A 26,838-nucleotide genomic window follows, 5' to 3' on the forward strand; every position below is an offset into this window, starting at 1 on the left:
CTCTAATAGACACAAATAGCACTATTTGAAGATTGTGAACGAGAGAATGGTTTACCAGAGCCAGACCGATTCATTTTTAAGACAAAAAATAACCCACTGTTCTGCTTCAATAGCTGTCAAGCTTGTAGTATTTTATGCTAATATTAACTGTGTAAAGAACCATCAGCAAAAAAAAACATCAACCATGTATCTGCTAGGAATCTCGCAATGTTAATGATTCTTTTTTTTAAAAAAAACCAAACTTTTCAATGTTATTTAAACTATGACGTACACAAACAAATAAAATTACTGTCCTTCTATTTACTTCAACAGCTTGTGCTTCCCCGGCTCATTGGAACATGGAAAATTTCCAGTATTTAGACAATAGCAGCCTTTAAGCCAGTTTTCACTGACCTTTAAATCACCATCCTTTGCTCTCAATAACCATTAACAAGGACAAAAGTGAAGAATTATTCTTTCTACAGCATATCCTACTCAACTTTCACTTTATTGAAGAAGTCACCTCTGAAAAGAGACACTGTCTTCCGTTTGTAGAACTGACCTTATCTGCTGAAAAGGAACCAAGGAAACAGCTCGATTCATGTCACAGTGACAGAGCACTTCCTAACGCGAGGAGCTGCAGTGCTAAGAGGTAACAAGTCAGAAGGAAGGCTGGCTGACATGAAAGCATCCGAGTTAAGTTTGTCACACAAGATTGCCAGTGAGCATCCCGGCACAGAGCAGAGCAGTTTCACCGAGGCTTGAGCTCTCTGCACATGGCATTCAGTGATATCTCTGAGATCCGCATCCCCAGGACACAGAAACCACAGCATCATCGGGGCTGCCTAGAACCGCTCGAGATAACCCAGTCCAAGCCCCCTTCCCAAGCAGGGTCAGCTAGAGCTGTTATTTTGCTTTGGCTTCCTCTGAAGTAAAAATTTAGTACGCACCAAATTTTCCTAGGATTTTCCCTAGTTTTTAGTAAGAGGTGTTAGCAGTGGAAAGAAAATAGCTGTCTTATTGGAGTTTGCTGTTCCTAAGACCAAATGCTTTTCGGATAGTGCTCCACTCCAAACACATGCAGAAACCTATTGCTGCTTCCAGTGGAAATCTTATCAGCAGACAGAGATTGAAAATAAGTCTGCTGTATTTTAGCACATAAAGGTAGGCATAGCACTCTGAAAAAGTAAAGATCTCTATTTACCACCAGCACATTTTAAGATAAACTTAAACTATTTAATCTTAGGATGAAACCAAACCAATATTTTCGCATCACAAGCATTACTTTGAACAGGAGAAGTAACAAAGAGACAGCAAAGAAGTGACTGGATCCATTTTTAAATCCTTACAAAATGGACATTTTCTTCCTTAGAAGCTTTTAATTTTAATAGAACTGAGTATAAGTATAGCATGAGTATTGTGTCCTACAATCACTAAAATTGTAGAAGAGATTGAAAATAATGAAATTTGAGTTGAAAAACAAGCAGTTATGCAGCCTCAGTTATTTCATAGACTATTTTATTGTTCACAGAAATTACATTCAAATAATTTTCTGCTTGAACTTGAATGTTAGTATTTAAATCAGTCACAGGCTTCTAATTCAGACAGAAAAAGAAAAATTAGTCTTTATTGCCTGCTAGAGCATACAGCGTCCTCCTTGGGATCTCACAGTGAATCAGTGATCTCTCAGAGTATATCTAAAGGGGAAGCATGAAGTCTTGCTAGTGCAAAATAATCCGAATGATTGGATTCTCGTCTATTCACACTGTTTTAAATATTCCTGCAAGTTATTTTTTGCAGCAGCTTTAACAATAATATTTCAATTAGGCTATGCATATCCATAAAAACTTTCTAAAAACCAGAACAAAGCCTGACTACACTCAAAATCAAACAGAAGTGTTTGATTTATTGAGACACTCATCTTTAAAAAGTGTATAATAACAAAAATCTCCTAGCTTAGTCTTAGGTAAAACCTGAATATTTTTTAAACACAGATCTTAAGCTAAAATGTTTTAGAAAATTCAATGGAGTTTTACAAGAACTGGTCAAAATATAGATCAACTCAGTTTAAACTCCAAAAAAACCCCTGCTGTGGTAGTAGGTCCATGGTGTAAGAAGGGTTTGGCTGTACATCCATCCCATAGGCAATTTTTATTGTTTTCTTTTGGCCTCTTGATTTTAACCAATGTGTTACAATTACTGCACCTATAGCAAAGCTACAATAATTTCCATCATTTTGCATGTGTATTTTCCATTTTCAAAAGTATAAGCCTTAAAAAATAAAAAAAAAATGCAAACCACCTGATCAGTAGCGCTACTTCTGTTCTTATTTCCTTTTCGATTTATGACATGCATGAATGTATAAGATAGGAAAAAAAGCTCAGGTCCAGCTCTATGTTAAAAGCTGTTGCTGGATACAGTTCTAAAAAGTTTGTCTATCTCAGACAGAGAAACCTACAGGTATACATGATTATTTTTAAAACTATGTTATCTGATGTTAACAAAGATCCAACACAAAAGTTATTTGAAATTCACTAATGGAAAAAGTGAGTATTAAGATTTTACCAGCAAAATCCAGGAAATGTATATTTATACTTTCTACATAACATATATTTAATTATAGGGAATTGTATATATTTAAGAACAAAGTAGTAATTTTCTGATTCTATTAAAAATTAGTAGAAGCCTTTATCATAAAATTTGGGAAAAAATTATACTAGATGGAACCCCAGGATAACATTTTAAGCATTAAACATCTGGAGTGTATCTGGCCCGCTGTCATAAAATTAACCCCAACCATTAGAGGCAAATAGTCTTGTATTTTCCCTCCTTTTTATATAAATTCAGTCACGATCCCACATAATTTTTTAATTTCATACAGTCAGTATCAACATTACAGGGAAAAATGCAGCATGCAACGATATCGTCTAACACAAACAGCTAATATTATTGCTGGTCTTTACTATACACCTACATGAAACAAAGCAGCAAAGGATATGGAATGGATGTAGTGAGGAGTCACAAAAGTAGTCTTATAGGGTGATGGAGTTATTCAAAAAGCATCATCTAGCAGCCACAGTAGAAGTGTTTCTAAAACATTTTTTGTGAGCTTCCTACCTGCTCAAGGAACTGGAAATCTTATGTCAAAAAGAGGTGCAGGCCTTTCTGAGGACATTGCCATTGAAAGTCTGTAAGCCACACATTCAGTCATCCTTCAAAGATGACGCTTGTTTCACTGTAAAGCTTGAACGTAATGTACCAACCACTCATCAAATGATTGAGTTGATTATCATCCTCAAGAAGAATCCAATTTCAGTGCGGGCACTGGAGTATTTTTACATTCTATGTGAAGCGGCAAACTGAGAATAGAAATAGGTACATTGCTTGCAGCAAATGGAAATACGGCAGAATTTATTTTTAGACATGCAATACTTGAGAATCACAAATCCCCCATGCTCGTGTTCTAGTTATTTGTGAATAAACCATTAATTAACTGAACAGAATGAAAACTGTGTTCTGCTTTTTCATTTTCAGAAGCAAACATCTAAATATCATGTCTAAGGAGCTCATCCTGGACGGCTTAGGAAAACTCTCAAAGACATACTGTTGCCTAAAACAGGCAGCATGAACAACCTGCCATACAGTGCAGTAAATCTGTGCGCTTGTATGTGCTTATGATAAATCTACAGAAGAACCAGGAAAAAAGTTAAAACAAACAAAAAAATACCCTCTAAAATAAGAAAGCTGCCATAATATGGTGACCTCCTGTAATTGGAAACGTGCTGCTCTGTCTCTGTAAGCTACATTAGAGTTTCATTTCAGCAACAGTAAGCTGTTCTTTTAGACAGAACACTCTTCCACCAAAAAGTCCAAAACTACAGTATGCTAAAATAAAGTTGTGAGGTCTCTTAAATTCCCTTTTTCTGTAAGACTGAACAGAAATTCAAGTTAAACGTAGTTGCTTTGAGAATAAAGAGGCAAAAATGAGAACAGCCTTTTGGCCATCTTTGTGCCAAAGGCATAGGTTCTCATTTAGCACCAACTGAAGCATGCTTTTCTTTTTTATATATTTCTCAGTAAATGCACCCTGGAGTCTATCCCTTAGGTCTGCCAATTGATTTATGCCTTCTCTATCAATATCTGCCTTTGGCTAGAAGCCTTTGCTTTTCTTACAAGAATTCCTTACTTCGTTTGGTTTATATACATTCTTACTGTTTTGCCTGTCTGGGGTCTATGCTCCCAGTAGTCTCTCGTGCACCTACAGCTGTTTTCTAAGACATACTGGTTTTCTTCCATGTGGTTTAATCACTTAATACTCATTAGCAGAAGCAGGTGCTTATACAAAGCAGAACTGACTTGCAATGCCACCTCTTAACTCAGAGAGCAGTGGTCAGGATGACAGATGCCTCATTAACCCTTCTCTACCTAACAGCAAATTACACTACATTAATGCTACTCTATAATAGATTTGGGAAAGTTATTATGACCTAGTCTGTTTATGTTTGTTTTAAGTTTATTACAATTCACACTGCTGACACTTTTTATTGAACAGCACACATCAGAAAACATTCTTATAAAGCAATAAAATTTTGCTTCATTTCTATCCCCAGACTTGTCTCTTGCCTTCTCCAGAAGCTTCATATCAGCAGAGGCATTTGGCTGTCTCAAAAATAGTCTGTAAAAATCTCCCAAACTAAAAGCATCTAGCCATAGGGAAACACAGGATATATTAAAACACACATCCCGTTGTTGTGCTCTTGAAGGCTGAAAACCTTTACACCCTCTCTTCACTTTAAATTTTCAATTTTAATACCTATTTACCTTACTTATTTAGAAAGCTTCTAGTCAGAGACAGAATGATGTTAGAATATCCAAGCTACTGCAAAGTTAGCTTGATTTCACTGGGGTTTTCCTTCCTGTTTTGGACTTCACCAAATACAGTCACAAGAATAACTGATTTTTTTTTTTTTTTCTTAAAAGCCACTATATCTTGTATTGGAAACGCAACAATAAGACAATGTCAGACTGCTGAATAATGACAGCATTTTGAACAGAGAAGCTGCTGAATGTGTAAGCAGGGGATTTGGGTGGTGCTGAAGGACGTGCAACAAATGTACAGAAAACGAGAGCTGGAGAAATTCCAGGGCAAGCACTTCCCTAAACGAAAACATCCTGTGGACATGGGCTGGGATATATACAGAATGAGCTAATAAGGCATTGTAACGTTTCTAAGTCACAGACGTCTCATCTGAAATACTACTGTTACCTTGTTTTCAAACATTAGGAGATAGCAATGGGAATTACTAGGGACTTGGAAAAACCTCTCTGCATAGAGGCAGAAAGCAGGATTCCTCTATCTCTAAGGAGATCTCAATATGGAAAACCACCCCCACGCTAAATACGTATCAATCACCTGTAGCAGTTCACTGCAACTTGCTCATGGTGCCTAGGCATGCATCTCTACTGCTGGTGACACCTATTTGTAAACACATGAGTAGTATCAGTTCTTTTTTATCCCATTGATAAGTAAACCCTTTCCCTTCCACAGCATAGCCCTAGGAAGGGAGGAAAAGGCACATATCTTTTCCTCAGTACTTCTAAAGCAATAGCACATGGAAAGGCAAAAGGATAGCCTGTGAGTGTACACACGTCACATCTCCAAGAACAGCTACAGAAAAGTAGCTTCAATCCTTTAAGCGCTTCTCCATGTGTAAGTGGACCCTACTAAGAAACCCCTGCAGTGCTTGCCCTGGGGAGCGTTACCTCCTCTAGGAGAGTTTTAGAAAAGCCACTATTAAAAAAAAAAAAAACTGAGGGACTGCCATCCGAAATACAAACAACTCTGTAACTCCTCAGCAACACTAAGTTCAACATAAATGTTAAATAGCCATTAGTACCGGTGTCTAGCATAGAAACACTCAGCAAAAAGTCATAGCTGCTGCTTTAGTTAACCATCAGCTGACTCCAGTCTGCAATGAACAGTAATCATTGATAGAAAGGAATTTAATTTGAACTACTTCATAGCATCTCTGCAATTGTTGTCCCCCTTCTTTGATAAAAGAGAGTCCCTTGGATGTCTCAGCACACCACAAGAGAATGTATGTCATCTAAATGGACCTTTTATTGTCAGTCTAAAAGGCTAAGCATGCCTGACAGTGAAGGTATGCACAACAGCCTCAATAAATAAGTTGTGGCTTCCCATCCTTTCCTAACCTCTTTCACCAAAAAGAAGAGACCAGTTTTTCTTCATAGGTAAATTAGCTTCTAACTTTACAGTTTCTGGTTGTATCCAGCTGCACTGAAAGTTTTATCTCACCTCCTGCAGCAAATCAGCTGCATTGCTCCAGAGAGAAGTCTAGGAGTAAACCAGCACGTATGTCCACAGGCAGTGATGTGGTGGCCAGAGTCCTGGTGCAAAATATGGGGTAACTGAGAATGATGGCAGAAATTTAGTTATTATTATCAAGAATGCTCTTGAAAATCAAAATGGATCTGTTCTTTCTTGAAAGCCACTCCAAGCTGTAAGAGTTTGAGATGCTGGTGTGAAGTTGACATCAATACACTGAAGATCCACTAATGGGAAAAAAAAGTTTGTCTCCAAGAGAATTCAAGACTCAGACCTTAAAACCAAAATTATCACCTGCTTTATGCTGGAGCCACCAGGATTAGTTCTGTGTCTTGCTTTACTTTGAGCACTGGCTTTGAGGATCTGACATTACTAGGATCATGCACAAAGGGATTCACACTCTCTGGATAAGAGGATCAAGTTCCTGTTCCAAAGGCTGATCAGACACCTGAAAAATCTTGGACCATCCTGTTTGTTCATGTGGCACAGGCTGTCACTTGTCTGTGGTGTCCTAAATGAGTGCTAGGACAGTGCAAAATTCCAGTCCACTGGTATGGAAACTGTGTTCTTCCTCAGGCTACAACTTAAGCACTATCCAAAGCCTCCCAGTCCAGAAGGGAAGCAATTACATCTATTATTCTGCACAAGAGGTAAGGATGAGGTAGCATCCATTTGCAAACATTACATGGGATCTTCCACCAAAGACATTTGTTAATGCAAGTTGGAAGAGCTACCTCTGTACAATGAGTGGACAGCCCAGAAGCTTGTCAGTTTGAAAGCACGCTTGGAAGCATCTCAGTGAAAGTCAGTAATATGAAATTACAACATATATGTTGCCCTCTTGCCCAATAGATCCTTATTATATCCAAGGATGGGATTCCACCCATACTGTGAGATTCAGATAACAGAAGTGATCCTCAGGAAGACAGATGCTGGCTGCTGGTGAATTACTATTGCTTGTATTAACTCCAAACACTGAATCAGGTAAGACCTCCGGCTGTTTAGGTCTGACAAAGAGAACTTGGATCTTCTGTGTAAATGGGCTTGGTGAGTTTGACTAAGAGATAAGTGGTTTTTTGGATAACTGGTTAACTGGTATGCCTTGCAGTCTTAAATGGTCAACAATGACAGATAACTCTTTCCAAAGAGTCTTTGATGACTTCAAGAGATAGGACTATTTCAAGAGAATAAAAACATTTTTGATAGAATAATTTATCTGGACTTGGCTGTAAGCATCTTGCAGGCCAAGAATCATTCTTCAGTCTTCCCTGCGGATTAAACAAATCAGCCGCACTAGAACGGAACTTCTGTTTTTGAAAAAGACATTGAGACCCCTTAAATATAGAAGTCTGCTTTTAGCATATCTTTTTCTATAGCTAAAGTGGCAACTATAAACAATTATAACTATAAAAATATTTATAAATTAAAAAATGGTCTAATGACCAATTATTACTTAATATTTAACTACTTTTGTATTTCTTCCTGAAGCAGTCTACAAAGAAGGGTCCCTAAGAAGGGACAGAAAAAGAGGCTTGGGAGGTGGCAATTCTAAGAATAACAAATCATACAGTCCCAGGGAACATCAAAAATGCACATGAGTTGTCAGACTGCCATGTTTGTTAAGAGTTTTATAATCTGTCCTGGAAAACATGTTGAACTAAGGAATGTTATAGCTGTCTTAGTGAAGCAAGTGACTCTTAAAACGTTTGCTTCAAGGCCAAATGATATTGACAGTTAGGGGGCTGTATAAATCTGGCAGGTTGACAGGCATTTTCGTGAGAGGAAAAATTTGGTACATAAATACTGCTTGAATAGAGTAGGGCAGAACCAACGAGTAGACCTCTCCCATACTGCATTACCTGATACATTAGAGTTGCTCACAAGTCTTTGGCCAAGTTGAGGTGTGAAAACTAAATAAAATCTCTGCCCTTTAAAGTACATTTAATTAAGGAATGTACTACTTTGGAAAATCTGGAAGCTTGTAACCAGAAGTATCGTGGACTGGCATAGAGCCAAAATCTTTCTAAAAATTCAGGAAAAAAAAAAAGAAGGAAGATTTTGAAGAGTAGCATGGTTATATATTGGTAAAAGTCACAATTATTGATAGGAAACTACAACTTGCCAATTGTCAAAATAATATAACTATTTTAAGAAGACATTGGTATGTTTATCTTTTATTTGTTGAAAAGGATAAAGGCTATGTTTTAATGTGGTATTGGCACTAGAGAGAAAAGATTAGTCAGAGTAAAGACAGGATCACGTACTTTCTGTACAATCTTCTGCACGTAGATCCACAAAATGACTGTTTTAACAAACCAAACAAGAAGGGTCTAATAAGCACTAATAACTGTCACACAAACTGTCCTTCTCATATGATGAAAAGCATCAGTAAAAAACTTCTTTGTTTCAGAAGTCTCTTAGTAGGATGCATAGTGAGGAAGATAATCATCATATGCCAAAACCCACAGAAGTGTTAAGTTCCCATTGGCTTAGACTGCAGATGTTCTTGAAAAGATAAACCTGCGTCCTCCAAGTTTGTGGAGGAGGGAGAACTTCCCGTTCTAATCTCGCACAGGAGATAGTGGAAAAGTGTGGAAACGAACAGTACAAATCAAGCAAGGACAGGGATCCTCTGAAAATATCCAGGACTGTGTGAAAGAAGCGGACAAGAAAACAAAGACAGGCCAGTATGAAAATTTTGGCACTCTTGCACAGAAACCACCAAGGACAGCTTTGTAGAAGGGCTTGCTAGCTGTCTTCCTCAGAAGACTACTAAGAGGGGAAAGAAAATGACCAAACATTGACTGCTGCCAAACATTGAGAGTCATATTTTGAGTAGGGATGGCCTCATTTCCTCCTGCTCACAGCCCAGATGTACTCCCTCCAGAAAAAACAGAGCAATGCACCATCAAGAGGTACAAACTTCTGAAAGCCAGAAATTCCGTCCTTGTGATGTGGTTTAGAGCAAAGCTTCTTTTATGACCATGCTGAAAAGCCCCTAGAAGATTACCTGCATAAGAAATCATCTATTCAGCTCATGAGAGTAAGAGGTGGCTTAACAATAAGTAAAGCTCCAACTCAGACAAGACTACATGAAAGCACAGCTCAAAGCATGACTTCTGCAAATATCTTCCACTATTGTTGTAGATAATACCTACAGCACATAAAGTCTGGCAATACCTAAAGCACATACAAGTACATTAAAAAAATAGCACCACATGGAGGACATTATAATGCTTGGTCAGAACTATATATTCTCAGTTTACCATAAATAATTATTCATTATTTTATTCTAAGGTGCAAGTTTAATAAAAAGAAAAAAAAAATTCACCCTATAAATAAATGGGGAAACTTATTGCCAAATTATTATCGAAAGTCATGAATTTAACACAGTTCAAGAGAGACCAGATGATTACATACATATACCCTAAAGAAAATCTTAATGTTTTCAAAATCAAGATATAAATTTTAATTCATCTATTTATTCGAATAAGAAATGGCTTAACATTTACAGGACACTCTATGATCAAAATGAGGCCAAATGACTTCTCCTATGCAAGAGTCTCACACGTTGTCCTGCAGCATTACTGGCTGCATACTAAGTTGAATAGACCTTGAACACATTTCAGTGTAGTATGTTTCTAGAAGACAGCCTAGGAGAATCTATTCATCATAGAATAGAATCATGTTATGCTAGGAGAATCTATTAGCCTTACTTTTTAGCTAAGGCAGCAACAGCATGCTAAGTTTTCGCTTGATGAAGGTAACAGAGCAGACCAGAATCATGGCATCATGAGATGTCACGGTGCTTGAATTCAAAATGTCAACTGTGGTCATCTTCACAACAGACAAAAGTGAAAATAGCAAACCAAAATATATTTCAAAAGTTCTTGGTGAGGGGCTGCAATTGCCACCATTGCTGTTTTTTTGAAGTAAATAAGAGAAATATTGTCTAAGATTAGAAGAAATGCTACAGCCATGCTAATTCCACACCGTAATGTCACAGAGTAACTCGCAACCTGAGCCATATTGTTAATACACACAACTCTCACCAGTGCCTGTTGGAGAACAGAACGCCAACAGGCTATTTTCAAAGAAGCGTTTTGCTGTATTTCATGTCTTTAATGTAACATATTTTGATTTCAGTGACTGTCTTAACAATCCAGCCTTTACAACAGATCTGTTAAAAACCCAAAACTTTTTTTGCACTTCTAGATGAAAATTCTGCATTGCTTTCAGACAAAAAAAGTGCTGTGAAAAATAATTCTTAAATTACTACTTTGTTACACAATTTAATATAATTTTAATTTTAACATAATTTTATGTCACACAATTATTAGTTTTAATTAAATGAAGACACTAAGATAATCCCATAGTAATAATCAGATTAATAAAAGCTCTAAAATATATATATCTGCTTTGCCTGGGAAAAAAAAACATCTAGATCTGCTGAAAAATCTAAGGGGGGCAGTTTTACTTGTGAAGAAGTTAGGTCAAATTAATCCAGACCTTCTGGTCTCAATTAAGAAAATACCACGTATCTGTGGCTGTGACAGTCACAAAGAAGCAACTTTCTTGGCACATGTGATCCAGGAGAACTTGACAAGTTTTTGGCCTCCTGTAAGCCAAATTGGTTTACGAAGAGAATCAAGGGCATCCAATGGGATTAAGAAAAAAAATGCAGACTCCAATGAAAGCCTCATTAAAAACCACAAAAACAATTATGAAAGGTACCGCAGGATCAACCTTGTGCTGGAAACAGACTGCAACCTCTCCCGCCAAGGTCTAAAATGTTGTAAGTTCTGTTAGAGGAAACAAGTATTCCCCTTTTCTCTGATTCAGCCTCTTTATAAGAAAGTGATGCTATCTTGCAGCTGACAGTCTCAACATATAAACATTCCTATGCCAACAAAAAAAAAGAACTCACACTTGCAGCACTTGCATTCAGTCCAGTGCATCTGAACCATTGTAAGTGTAAATACACACAGAAAATGTAAATAAATACATTCCCTTTGAGGAACAAGAGCAAAGGAACTGCTCTTGGATGTGTATGTGCCAAGTCAGTCATGCACTTCAATCAGGAGGCAATCTGGTACAATACCAGCACTTGCAAAATGAGTATTTGACATGGTAAATTGTTTTCTGAAAAATTGGTACTAAAGACTTAATAACATTCCAAGTGCTCTCTAAAAATATTAAAAGAGCTAATCCAAGCATATTTTTTAAATACTTATTAAAAGTCAATTCAAAATGTAATCCTGCTTAGACTTGGGGCAAACAAGAGATTTCTAGGCATGCTATGTCTAGTCATTTGTGAGAAAGGAAAATGAGAAAAAAAGAGTTGAAAGAATTATTACAGAACAAAAATTATGTGAAAACAGCTTGCTGAACAAGATCTGCTTCTATATGTACAAACAAAAGGAAAAATAACTTCAAAGCTAAGGCTAACATACTTTGCCTTTTAAGAGACTGCAGCTGTATCTTCAATATGTAGCGTCAAATGCAATATAGCTGCTTTAAAAATGGTTCCTAGTCAGCTTGACAGCCTGTGACTACATCAGGAAGCTATTTCAGAGGAACTTTGCCATGCCTGTGGCTGCAAGTTACCAGGGCTTGCTCTGTTCATATTCTGTTTGAAACGGCTTTTCCTTCTAGGAATGGAAATACACAAACAGTCACCTAACATTTTAACAACATCCAAAGTCTTCAGCATAGTAATACTTGGCAATTTTTCCTCTCCTCTCTGAATGCCGAGTTACACAAGAACCTTAAACTCCTGGGTGTTCTCTATACGATGTAAAAAGTTGATTTTGGATTCTTAGAGGAAATTTCCATTGAGCTTTCCCATATTTATTCTTTTTGGATGAATAAAGCAACTGAAAGGACTGTTATATTTCAGAAATCCATTTATAGAAATAGATTGTTTCTTGGTAAGTCAGCAAAAATTGTCATATGCATGTACATGCTTTGTGCAACAGAAGAATTTTTTACTTTAGGAATTTATCTTTAAATGATGGATAGAAATTCTGCACCAAAAAGGGACCTAGTAGAGATTCTGAAATAATGCTTTTAATGATAGCGTGATCACTGCAATAAAACCACAGCTCCATTACATTCCTAGCATAAGCCTTTGAAGCTTTTATTCATACAGGTCCAAATTCCTTCTCTGAGCTACGCCCTGGAGGAACCTTTTTCTTCCCTCATCCTCCTCAATGGCTGTGAGGAAGACCAGAGAGACTGGTCTTTCTCAGAAATATATATATTTCTGTAACTCTATAGTGTAGGTAGGTGCGTGTTACTGATCTGCTATCAGATCTGTACTGTTTATTTCTGTAATAACATTCTTATTCATTAAACTGGTGGATTTTAAGCTGAGTATTCAGAGTAATGCAATCTTGAGTTGAGTTTGAATTTTTCAAACAAATGTCAATTATCCAGACAAGCTTCAAATCAATGAGTCAAGTTACTTTGCAGCTCGTTCTCTTGAGAAATGTTGCTTAATCAGACAGTCGGTCAGCCAGGAATGTTTATGCTGTAATTGCAAAATACTGCTTCAAGATGAAAAATATCTTGCCTGAGGCACAGTGTCCTTCTATAACTGTAAGTACATCATATGAGCCCATACAGTCTTCTAAAAACATGTAAGGGAGTCACAGAAGATGATCTCATTTAACGATCCCATGAGACACTTATTTCTGAACTGTAAATTAGTCTTTGTTATTCCTTCCCTGAAGATATAATTTGTGAGCCAGGGGCTTCAAATGCACTTCACAATGTAAAGAAATCTAACTGAATATAGAAAAACCTTACAGATTTAAACTGAATAATAAGACATTTCCTTGGAACTTCCAGTGTGATAAATATCATCTGCAGCAATTAGGTAATTTTAACTTCTTTACCTATATAAACAACTGTTTCTAATAGGATTTTTGTTCAACTATGAAATACCAAACATTTTCAGAGCTGTTAAGAGACAGCAATAAAAATACTCTGAAATAAAAAAAAAATTCTGAAAGAATAATATTAGTTTATCAGTAAAGACAACATTTAGGTATGAGTCGGCATACAAAAGACATACACAGTTTCTACAGATAAGATTTTTTTTTTTAAGGTATGATAAGATCATACCTTCTTCCTCAATTGTATAAAGTGAAAAAAAATGAAGTAATAAAAAACATGAGAAAGTATTGACTGGACTAAATATTATATTTTTTACCCCCTTTCTCCTTTAGTATGTAAATTAAATCTTTATTTTTTTTCTTCCCTGTGAATTCACCTCATGGAGTGTGCTGTTTATGAGGGATGCTGGTATATAATGCTTAATGCTAAATTAGACGTAGTCTAGAATACAATTACAAGCCAAATGAAATTGACTGCTTTGCATACTTGGTTGTGGAACAATTTAGAAAAGGTTTTTCTTAGAAAACAAACAGGTCTCTGTAACGGAGCACAGTGGAAGATCACAAAGTATAGCTATTTCTTAAGCAGGAAAGAGTTTGTCAAAGGGGAAATATTTTAAAGCCCTTTCCTCCAAGACCTCTAATGAACACTGGCATCAGCTGGGTGGTATGGGAAGATGAGAGCAGGTAGCGAGATAACGTGAAGATAACAGTTGAGAATTTTATAAGGAAGAGTAAACATGCGACTTGGCAGAGGATATTTTGTTCTCAAGAAAAAAAATATGAGATCCTTATTAGGCAGATGAAGATTGCAGATGTCAGCCATCTTACTTAAGCGAGTCATTAAAACACTTATTTGAAAGTAGTGAGGCAATTCAACAGGACTAGAAATAAAACAGACATTTATAAATATCTTCTATGTCTCCCCAGATAGTCAGTCATGTATATAAAGCACACATGTAGTTGGGGAAGCAGCAGACAGATTAATATAGCCAAGACTGACTTCAGTAGCTCAAGAATACAATTGAATACCAAAAGACATAAGGTAAAACATGATCTAATATTGTTTAAAACCTCATTCATTCCTTAGCAGCTCAACTGCAGTGGAAAAACACAGTGTGAAATACCAAATTATGAAACAGCCTATAAAGCTATATTGTTAAGTTAAATGATAAGGGAAAGAAATTGACTAAGTAGTCTAATTTGCCTTGAATTTGCTCATTTTCAATAAGGAAGTGAACATTTTTTGGAAGAAAAAAAATCAGACTTCATTCCAATATCGGTAAATAAAATCATACCTTTAAGAACATACAAATATGAGGATGCTCAATGAGCATCCTTGGATCATCACTGTCACTGTTCAGGATAGCTAAATATCTCATCAGAATGGAAGTTCACTATTCATGTGCCAGAATAACAAGCTTTTTAAAGTAGAACGGAGGAAAACTCATGGGGAACATAGAAAGTTAGTACAATGTTATTTATACGCACTGGTAGTTTTATACTGCAGTCTTTGGCTGAGGAGAAAGTTCGGCTTGCTATTCCAAAGCCTGTACAATGTATGTATTACTGCTGTTATGCCTTGGTTTTGAAAGCTTTTTATATCATATTTAAAACTAAAAGGAAAATAAAATGTAAGCTTGTGATGACATACATTAATGATTCAAACAAATCCATAACGTTTTAAAATCTACTCAGTTCTCATTACAGGAGAGGCTAAAGAGTGGCTTAGCTGCATAGTGAAGAACTCAGGAGTTCTTGTTCTATACTGGGAGACAAGTATATCTGCGCTAACTGCATGTCTGTAGTGTAATTTGTTTCAAGTTAACTATACAGGTTCATAAATTTATTAGCGACAGAGAGACGTGAACTAGGATTTTAGTCGTAATATTTAGAGGAGAAAGATCTAGGGCTTCTTTCCAAGTCTTCTGTAGATAAAAATGCCACAAAAAAAAAAAAAAAACTAAAAAGGGTAAAAAGTTCAAATGTTTACTCTCCCTTTCCCTACCTCCCAAATCATTTTTTTCCCCCATGTCTTGATCGTGCTTAGGATCAGATTGAAGAACAAAGTTCAGGAGTCTGAAAATGTCTAAAGGGGGCTGGTGGGTTGTTCCAATTGCTGCTGTAAGCTGCATCTCACCAGCTGCAGACTGACACTCAGCTGAACTATTGCCTAATTTAACAGGGTTTTTTTTCTGCATAGATGCTCCACAGGTCTGGGAAGAAAGTGAAAAGTACATGTACGTGCAGAGGTGCTCCTTGTGCAATAGCCTCTACAGCAATGGATATAAAAACAAGGGGCAATGAGATCAGCTTAAGCAAAGACTTAATTTCCAGACACATTTAGGACTTCCTGGAAGGCCAATAAAATCACCATGGTAGTAAATACTGAGGGGAAAAAAAGGAGATGACTTCTCTTGCTAGTGGAGGCACCTAAAAGCCACAGATCATTAAACAGGTTTAAGTAAGCATTCCTGAGGTCTTTTTGAACTTTATAATGTGTATAGAAGTGGGAAATCTTGTTTTCTGCAGTAGGCCAGATGGTCCTGACTCATTCTGTCAGTCACAAGGCCAAAATGATTTTTACATTAACAACAACAAAACCTTGAAGCCATAAGTCTTCTCCCTCAAATACCTCCTGCTGAAGAATTTGTGAGCAGTCATTTGTCCCCTTTAATCTTGCAAGCTTCTTATTTTCGAGCAATGCCTTGACTGTAAAAAAATCTATTTCTGTTAACAGAGCTATGCACATACAGCTTATTTATCTCTTCCTTTGCCAGAAAATTGTACAGAGAGCTCCCAAGTGTTGTTCCAGTTTGCACTTGAAGGCACTGGTGTACACAAGGTTCTCAAACAGCAGCCACCATAAATCTCAAACTCTGTGGGCTGATGTTCAAGAGGCAGAGTGAAACTGAAGCACCTGAAGCACTGAAAGCTTCTGAAACTGAAGCAACTGAAGCACTTCTTTCACACCATTTCCTCAGCTCTCTACAAGTACAGCTACTGTATACAGAATAAAAGCACTCCAGTAACCAAGCTATGAAGCAACAAACTATGAAGCAGCGAGACAGACGCTTTGATGATTATTGATTATTTTTAAGATGTCTGTAGGTACATGTATTAAATATGTACATAGGTTAAACATATTTACATCCTTACTTTGTGTACATATTATTTTAATAGATGCATGCATACAATACCTATAAATATTTACATAGGTAAAAGTCTATACTCTTCAGTTTGCTAAGATGAATCTAAGACTAAAGATCCATTCTTCCCTGGTCTTGTAATGTGCAACTAGGATTCCAAAAAAAAAAAAAATCAGTTAATGAGATTAAAAATGTACCCATGCTTTAATACAATTAAAACAACATTTGCCCTCTTAATGCAATACAAATTATTGTTTAATGTAGACCAAAAGTGCAGCTTGAATTATCTCAATTATTGCAGTTTTGGCTTACATTCAGCTATGTTAGAAAATCCCTGCAGAAATCTGCCAAGAGGAAAATAAGATACAAGTACTTTTATTTGAAGTATAAACTTACATACCTTGGCCTCCGAAATGTTAAACCATATTGTTGGCAAGCCAGTCCCACAGTGGGAGTATAAACAATAGGCATGAACCTTTCAATGTCAGAAGTCAGCACTTTATAGAAAAGCTTTTCATTTCGATCCTGAAGACTCATTAGCAGAATATATCTGTGGAGAATTACATATAATTAGACAGACATTAAGCAAACACACAAATTAAATTTAGAAATACAAAGGTGTTTAGATAATTAAAGCTATGTTTGTTCTTTAACAGCCTCTTTCTTGCTGACAATATTTAAATACTTCCTTGTCTTAATAGCACAAATTGTTCAAAGGATAAGAAACTAGTCGAGATAGAGAGAAGCTGAAACAATCACAAAGTCGACAAACTCTACATACTCAGGAAACTAATCCCCCTCAGGTATAAAACATTACGCTGCAATTGCGTATTGGGTCTGTCAGAATCTAATCAGTACGTATCAGCTGTTCCACTTGAAATGAGACTATAATGAAATAAAACTTAAACAGGCTTATTTTCTTGCCCCAAGAAAAGGAAACTAAAAAATGTTAGCTTTGCCTCTATAGAAACTTCTCTTACATACAGACTAATAATTCAAATAAATACATCACCTGAATACTGTAGGACAAAGTTTTCAAAAACAAGGCATACACAATATGGCCATTTGTCTCTGACATCTATGTTTGTAATGAAATCCGCAATGATGTATCCCTGAATGGAAATCAGTTTTTGATTGCATTTGACAAAGTTTTATATTTATTTTAAAAGAAAACCAATGTGAAATAAAAAACCTAGAGAAATTAGAGTGAAACATAATTCATGTTTAGCTTGATCTACTTTTGACTACCATCACTCTTACACTGAAAAAATGCACTACTGCTCCAAGACCCCAACCATGAAGCCAAATTTCAATGTATGAGTGAGTCTATGAGTGACTTCAAGCTATACTAGTTGACATAAGTATGACTCTGGTCACTTTGTGAACACTTAATATTTAGGAATTTGATTATCCTAAACCTTATCTCTCTATTCCCTAGTTACAGGAAGGTTAAGTATTAGTTTAAAAGTTAAGTAGTCTTCTATACCAATAGGCCTACTTAAAAACTTTAACTTAACTTGCATATAGAATTTATGTAGGCTGGGCTTTTTTTTTTTAATTTACAATGGATTACTAAGTTCTTATACTCAAAAAGCTTAACATGTTCATTATTTATTACAAAAGTGTGAGAAAATACATACAATACATTCATTCCAAAAGCCTGGAGGTTTGTGTGCTTAAGTATTATTCATAAAAAACTTTCCTTCAGCATACTCATGCATCACATGAATCTAATTCATCACATGAATCTAATTCATACTTTAGAAACACACAAATATAGTCAGGTAACTGTCTAACAAAGAACAGCTTGGTAAATCTGCATTTGTTTCATTCAAGCTTAGCTTGTATATTGCTGCATATCAGGGAAGCATTGATTTTGTGATCCTCCATATAAATCTTTAACAAGAACTGCAAGTGAGGCTAGCACGGCCGGTTTGGTGGCTGGTGACTGTAATGAAGTGACAGAAGTGAGGCAAAACAGTGTCCCTCCCCTTGTGTCACTAAGGGTACTGTAGAACCTAAAGAGATGCAGATCTAGAAGCCAAAGAGTTGAAGATGTACCCTAAATACCATCACCATGAGGCATCCTGAACCACCTTCCATGGTACACATTAGTTCTTAATGTTCTCCAAGGTTAAATTATATCCTGCGCTTGTAGTTCTCAGCTACAGATATACATACATACTAATTTTCTTTCATATTATTACATTTCCCTACTAAGCTTTCATTTTCCCAGTATTTCATTATGATATAGTATATCTTTCAATGTCCTGGAATTCTTGGAGCGTTTTCTTTATTAAAACCTTTCTCCTCAGAATGATTATCCCAACCGTTACCTTGAAATACAAGCTCATTCACAGACGGTTGGGAATATATTTGAAGACATTTACTTTGTTCCCAAAGGATCTTGAAAGTGCTGTTAGAGAATATCATACATACTCTGGCCTGCTCTGTACCAGAGACTGCAAGTATTCACGCGAGTTGCATCACTATGTATCGAAGCAGCTGCCAGTATTTTTTTTTCTTTTTATCACTTTCGTTTAAAATCAGATGTGGTTACTTAAGACTTTAAAATACCTTTTCATCATCCTTTCTTCTGACTCTGAGCAAAGCCTGGATTTTAAAACAGGTAGAGAAATTTTTCACAAAAGAAATAAAGTTTAGCAAAAGGCTTTCTCAAGGGCTTCAAATCAAAAAACTATTTGCAAAACCGCTCAATTTTATTTTTACTGTCCTGTAGCATAAAATTGGGTGTCTATTTTCTTATTTGCATTTATCAGGCCACTTTATATTCAGAATATGCTCAAGAAATTGCAAAGATAATTACTGCATATTACTTACAATCATATTTTCAAATATTACATACTTGGCCATATCCAAATCAGCATAAAAAATATTATTATAAAGTAAAAAATATTTCTAGATAAGTGCAACTTTGATCAGAAGGCTATTTTTCAGTTGCAAGTATAAAATATCTCTTCTTTCTCAGCATAGTAACTCGCTTAAGAGTATCAACTTTCCCAAAGATTCTTTCTTAAGGGGAAAACCAAAAATGCTTCATCCTCAATGTGGAGTTGGTTATAATGCATTAGACAACACGTATGCATCTTTCAGCAGCATCCAAGTAATCTACATAACTAAAAGCATGAAGCGGTTTTCAGCATTGTGTTTTTTTAAAAAAGATATATTTAAAACGCAATATTTCATTGAATTTTTTTACTGAAGCCCGCATTTAATTGAAAACATAGTGAAAACAAGCAATAAAACACTGAGAACAATCATTTGTGCTATAAAAAGGGAGAAAAATATTATCTGTCCTCAGACAAAGAGTCTTGATTGAAGATTTCAGGGAAGAGTTTCAGAGGAGGAAAATCAAGGCCTGGCAAGTAAGACGGAGGAGACTGCCAAGCATTCAAATTTCAGTATGTCAATTTTCCTCCTTGCCTTTACTTCACCTAAGAACTTCTCAGGCCAGGTTGGACAGGTCTCTGCTCCTTGCAGGGAGGTTGGACTAGATGACCTTTAAAGGTTCCTGCCAACCCAAACCATTCTATGATTCTAGGCTAGTCTGCTATCACAAAGGGAACAAAATGCAGTAGCAACAAAAGGATATAAACCAAATATCATCCAAAAATCCAAAAGAAAACTGATATAACAACCAGAAAATTACTGATGATTTCTTAGGATAAGAAATGGCATGCATTTTACAAGGCAAAATAGAATGGTAAAAAAAAAAAAAAAAACAAAAAACAAAAACCAAAACCTACAAAAACCAACAAACCAAAAAAAGTGTGAGGAAATACTATTGTTTTTAACCTGTGTAAGAGACTTAGCTCAATTACTTTGGACCATCAGTACCTATATAGAAATGCTATTAAAGACAGAGAACCTTGAGAAAAAAAAATAAAATAACACAGCGTTCTCAGGAAAAGTGATTTGATGGCATGTCTCCTAACTTTCACACATCCGGTATAACAGTTTACCGGTGTGACTATTTGAAGAAAGAAAAGCCCAGACAGAAGATGTGGCTGTGTCAGGGGCAACAATTTCAGTGTCAATACAAAGCAAGAAGAAAGGCAATCAAGAACATACGGAGCAGAAACAAAAGATCAAATTACTTGCAGAATCCATTGCAGCTTTTCCAAATTAAGTTAGAGGAATAGAATTATTTCCTGTTACTGGCTTCCTTTTTGCCAAGCATACCAGGCAATATATTTGCTGCTGTTTCACATTCATTTAGTGTATGAACTCTTGGTGTTTCAGAGCACAGCAGTTCCACGCTGCAAGTCAGCAGAGGAGTTTCAGCCATGCCAAAATATGTCATGCCACAGTACTATCAGCTTAGCTTTATGAATTTGCACACACACTCTTTCCAATCAAACACCAGAACAAGGTGCAATCCTACCAGTGTAAGATGCCGTCATACATAGCATTAATGTTTCATCAGTCAATACCTTTCTATCTAAAGTACTTAACAGCCTCCACCTCTGCAATATTTACATGCTTGTACTTAATCTTTTATATTTGGACATAACACACAGGTACACACCCACTATAAAATCTGAGCTCTAGGAAGAAAAGAAGACCTTTGCTTTATCTCTTACAATCACTGCTCCTATTGGAGCAAAAACTATGTCAGAATCATACTGGAATAATTTTTTTTTTTTCCTAGAATTAGTACATTTTCATTCAGTAGAAGGCAATAGCTGCCTGCTCTTACGCAAGGTTGACCCTAAGCACCTGCCTGTACAGGGAGCACTTGAGGTTTTCTTTCAAGTTCCAGTTAAAATAGTCAATGTCTTCTGGTATTCTCCGTCAGTGAAGGCATTCAAGGAGTAACTGGGGCAGGATCACAGTCACTCTTCCCTTTAAAATGCTTCGATATGAGTATAAGTACAGGAGATCAGAATTTGCACATGTCTTAACGGATTGAACTCACACACATGTAATGCACATGTTCTCAGAGCAGGATCTCTATTGACACGCTCCAATAAAACTGTCAAACACTTGACTTATAAACACAGCTGCAAATCACATTTTACGTGCACAAGTTTTTGCACACTCGGTTCACACAAATTTGTGTTTTATCTCTGCAAAAGAGCCCAACATGTCATCGTTGATAGTCTTCAAGGGCAGCATCTTCTGCTTGCAAATGTTACTAAGTCTTCCAATCAGTGGTCTTGAATGTAAATCTACACATGGAATGCACAAATTATTTTATTTTGCTAAAAACTAGAGAAAAAAACCACAGCAATATAATGTTCCACTAATATAAGAGAAAAATATTTTTTAATCAAAGCACAGCATGACATGAATAGTCAATTCAGGCCTGCTGGGTGCTTACATAGAATACAAACATGATTTCTTAAAGAAACAATTACATTTGGGGGGAGACTTGTAGATTTATGTCATTTTAAGTGCTTATGGGCCAACTCAATTTAATTGACAAAAATTTTCATTGATTCAAATTACCACTGAAACCTTAAGTGCCATGGATCTGTGTTATGAAATTGTAGACTAGCTGAGGTTGGAAGGGACCTCCACAGATCATCTCATTTAATCCCATGCTCAAAGCAGAGTCAACTAGAGCAGGTTGCCCCAGGACCATGTTCATACAAATCTTTAATATCTCCAAGGATGGAGACTCCAGCCCGGCTTATCCAGCTTTGTAAATGGAGCCACACTTTATTCAGATTACAAGGGGAAGGAGAAGATACGAATACCTAGAACAAAAATTACAGCTGAGAAAATACCACTGCCACATAGCACAGAATAACACTAGGAAATAAATACAGCTTTTAATTTTTTTTTCTTATGTTAATTACTAAATTCTTAATTGAAACATTTTGACTAGTGATCAGGTTAGTGAAAAAAAAAAAAAGCCTAATTTTTAATACTTTTAAGTTATTTCTGTGAACCAAAGACTTACTATAAGTATTCTCAGCTAAAGTAAGTAGCTAAAATCTTATAAACAACAACAAGCTTGTACTGCAAAGCTGCACAGTGCAGTATAATCTTTATACTAAAAAAGGGATTATACTAAAAACTGGCTTTATGGTATAAAATGGCAAGCTACAGTCTAATGTTCAAGACACATGGACGTAATATTGTAATGTTTGTACCTCTGTTTTAAGAATGTCTGGTCACAGGAGCAGGAAACAAATTTTTTCCTTCCATACCCAACTATTTATTTGGGAAAAGAGAAAATGCAAAAGAAGACTCATAGGTGGGAAATAACTATATTGAGTTTTTGTTTAAGTAATTCTATACAGACATTAATCTTAACAGGGACAGATTTGGGAAAAAATATCTGAAGTAAATGGCTTCTGGAAAAACTTTTATTTACATTTATTTGTAAACATATTTATATTTATTTATACTTGGGTATTATTTGTGTCTATCATGTTTGGACTAAGTGTACGTTAAGGAAAAAAAAAAAGTTCCTTTCCTCCCCCACCCCCAAGACAGACAGATTTTTCTTTTCTTTCTTTGAACATGATAAAGTAATTTTTCTGCAAAGTGTTCCCACAATACTCAGATATCTATTTTTATTTGACCACTCCCATTGCAATCAAAACTTAAATATATGGTGTTTTATCGTGGTTCAAATCGCACAGCACTGAAACATTTAATACTCTATTTCCTGCAGAAATTTTTCATTTTGGCAAAGAGTCACGTAAACATCAACATTTTTTTTTTTCTAAAAAAATTAAGAATTAAGATTTGGAAATACTGCTACCCTCCTCTTGAATTTCACATAGGTAGACCTGTAACTTTCAATCTGTGATGCTTTGAGAAATACAAGTGCTCTTCTCTTATGATCTGAAGTACGAGAAAAATTTCTTTGCTTGTTAAGAAACACATTAAACAACGGGGTAAAAGGCCTTTTCTCTTCCTGCTTTTAAGTTACAGGTGAATAGAAATTCCAGCAATTCAAGCAGAAACAATTGAAACAGTCTTAAAGTCTTAAATATCCTGAAACATATGAAAGAGCGAGTTGCATCTACTTCAAGGCAGAGTCAAGGAGGAGATGGGGATAGGACAACAGAGAAAGTTTTCTCTTATGGTAATGTCAGTGGTTGAAGCAAGGGTTTCCATGAAATTTTACACTTTGCTATGTGCAGAGACTCAGACTAAAACATTCTAGCCTGGGAAGCTGCTACTCTGTGATAATTGATCATGCCCTTCCTGAGAGCACTGGAGGACAGAGAGAACCCAGAAAAGATACCATAATCATGAGCTCCTCGCTTCCACGGAAGGCTGTGCTCATCCTATTCTGCCTGCATAAAAAACAAAGGTTGTGGAAACTTTAAATTATAAAAAAGCCTTGCCACTAACAGACAGCTATCTAAAAGCCATGTATTACATATAGATAAGAAGAAAATCCACAACAGAGAAACGCAAGGCACAGGGGAAAAAGATAATGGAATCGTGTTTTGTTCTAGGGCCTATAAAACACTTAGGGTGGGGAAAAAAAAAAACCAAACCCAAACATTTGAGTATTCATAAATGTGTAAAGCCCTCACAGGTTTTTTTTTCTTCAAAAAAAATCAAACACAACAACATTATATTGCATGTTAATTTTAAAATATTTTATATATGTTATATATTTTTGTAATGGATATGTATCTATACACATGTAAAGATATTATTGACTTTTTGTTTCACATGAGCCCATTTGCTTCTGACGACCTTTGTGTCATCTGGTTATTGAAATAATAAGGTCATGTGAACAGCACTGGAATATTACAATTTAAAATTAGGAACTGATTTTTTTAAGAAATCATTCTAGCAAAAGTATATATTTAGCCTAATGGTCCCCAATCATCAATCACCAGAGCTTGAAAAAAACCCACAAAATTTCATCTGTACTACCATTAAAAAAAAAAAAAAAATAAAAAAAAATAAAAAAAGACTCATGGTTTATAACTAGGATAAAAATTCATAGCCATACTTTACCTATCTAGGTCAGATGTCAGCCTTTCAAAATTTTTAAGAATACTATAAACCTGGGCATCTTGTCCAAGAAAGCAAGGTGGCAATAATCCATGAATATTCAACTGTTGCCTCTCCTCCAAGGTAAAAGCCATGCCCTGAAGAAAGAAAAATAAAAAACATGTATACATGTATATGAGAGAGATTCCTTTTCAGAAAATTCTGCAGCAAAATATAGCACAGATAAAGTCAGCATCAGAAAAACTATTTAGTATTAAACAGAATCAGTAATTATGCAATGATTTTGGAAAAAACTTTTTATTCAGTCATAAGGGAAGAGGCCTGTACAGTACAGCAACTCCATCCTAGAAGAGTATGAACTAAGGTCTTCTGACACTGCAAGACTATTACCTGCAAAATTACAGCTGAAGAAGACAGCAACAGTTTATTCTCACTCACTCATTTGTTTGGCTGTCTTCTAAACACAAAGTATGGATAATGTTCATTTTCAGTGTAAGCATTTTGCTTTTAATATCTGGAAATTTTTCAAAATCTTGGTTATCTCAGATGTTCATGTGAATTTTTAAGAGAACTCTGTGGTACGATAAGGTCATCGCTATCATTTTATAGTCAAAAGCTTGGTCCAGCACCTAGTGAAGTCAGTCAGTATAAACATGGCCGTAGTGAGTTCAACGCAAACTTTGTTTTTCAAATTCACATTCAGTTACAGTACGAAAAATCTGTACAGACTTACTGGATTTCCTTATTGCATCCAGAAAAGACATCAAAAGTACTTAGTATGTCACGTGGACAGTCACAGAATGCTTAACACTTAAATCCAGCTTCTGGATTGGCAGAGACTGCCAAATACCTGCTGTTTAATGAAGTCTATCTGTCTAAAACATCTCCAGAAATTACCCAAGCTATTGTAAGAAAGAGGATGGCTTTACAGCAGAAACATGACTGCGGGTTTAGCACACTAGAATCAAGCACTCTGACTGCTGAAGTTTTGCTTTGCTGTGGTAGCTACAGCCAGACAGGACTGATGGACGGGATCAGACCTTTGATAATTGTAGGGGATAAAAAGGAATGACAGAGGAATTTCTTCCATATATGACCCATGAAATCCATGCATTTGTTTCACACTATAGCCACTGGTTGGTGGCTCCACAGAAGTGTTGGAGCTCTCCTTTAGCATCACGCCTGCACTGCTTCCATTCTGGAATCGGTACTGGCACATCTGCAAGTATCTTTGAGGTCTCTCTTAGGTTAACACCAAAAAGGTCTATAACCTTTGCAATATGCTTATCATGTAGCTTAAACGTATTCAAAAGTTAATGTTTTAGAGGTTACATAGCACTTATTAATCCACCAAGAAAATATATGTGTGTGTATATATATACATAAACAAGCTGTTAGACAGTTGTCTACTATTCTATGCCTATCATAAAATGATATAGAAAGTACTTAGTTTCTTATGAAAAAAAAATATTTGAGAAAACACCTTATGAGTTATGAAAAGACGAAAAGTGTCAATGCAATATTTCTGCATTTTCTCTCCTGTGGAAAACTAATTCTACTAAGATACCTTCACAACAACCTCTATAAATACACTTTTAAAATTTCTTCGTTCATGCTACCATTTGAATTAGCTGGGTCAACAAATGATGGGAAAAAACAGGTAAAGCAAGAGCACAAATACAAGAGGCATTTTTCAGTGTACATTTGCACTACTCCTACCTTTTCAAGAGAACAAATGCACAGTCATTTACACAATGCCATTAACTGCCCTTCGCACAACACCTAGTGAGTGAGAAATTCATAGCACTAGTTTGATTACATGGACAGGCTTCATTTTTTTTTTTTTCAGTAATATTTACCTTGCATGGCTTATTGTTACAGAACAAAAATATACTATAAAATGTTCCTGCCTTTTACTACTATGCACTTCTTACACCATTTTAATGTAAAAATAATTTTCAAGTGGTTACATCATTGTTGCTTGGAAAAAAGCAGGAAAAAAAAAGGCAACCTCACCACTCCATCTGCACTAAAGTGTCATTAATCGAGATATTACCCTTAACTGAAATCATGACCTAAAAAAAGGAAAAGAGAAATTTCATAATGAATACTACAGAACATCAAACTTTTCCAGAACATGCTTCTCCCACACAGATAAACGAAGGGAACTCAAGCTTAATAGAGCTCATTAACTGTTTTGCTATAGTTTTCCATGCACACAAGACTTCAAACATTTCCAAAACCACACACAAAGCCTGTTTTTCCTGTCCCTGGATGAATTTTCTGTGGCTAGATATGTCATCAGTGCCTTCAGCTGCTATCACATTTTGAAAGACCATGGAAGAACAGAGAGTCAACACTCCTCATGAGCTTATTCAAAGTTGACCCCTCTTATCTCCAGTAGACTTTTAAAAAAACACATAAAAGCTGTGCATGTGTGCTCACACGCACAGACACTTCAGCATCCATTCCAAATAGTTGGACTTCAGGGAGCTGCTTAGTTTTAGTG

The 26,838-nt window shown here is 36.0% G+C and overlaps 1 protein-coding gene across 1 annotated transcript in view; it reads right to left on the bottom strand.

Annotated features, from left to right (window-relative positions):
• Positions 1-26,838, bottom strand: part of ME1 (malic enzyme 1) — a 177,032-nt gene that overhangs the window by 108,651 nt on the left and 41,543 nt on the right. The window contains exons 2-3 of the mRNA XM_086745759.1: positions 24,333-24,466; positions 16,774-16,923 (exon numbers count right to left, since the gene is read on the bottom strand). Coding sequence (XP_086601885.1) covers positions 16,774-16,923; positions 24,333-24,466 — 284 coding nt within the window. The remainder of the gene's footprint in view (positions 1-16,773; positions 16,924-24,332; positions 24,467-26,838) is intronic.

The sequence above is a fragment of the Chlamydotis macqueenii genome, chromosome 3 (genome assembly GCF_036417535.1).
Source record: "Chlamydotis macqueenii isolate bChlMac1 chromosome 3, bChlMac1.mat, whole genome shotgun sequence".
Taxonomy (NCBI): domain Eukaryota; kingdom Metazoa; phylum Chordata; class Aves; order Otidiformes; family Otididae; genus Chlamydotis; species Chlamydotis macqueenii.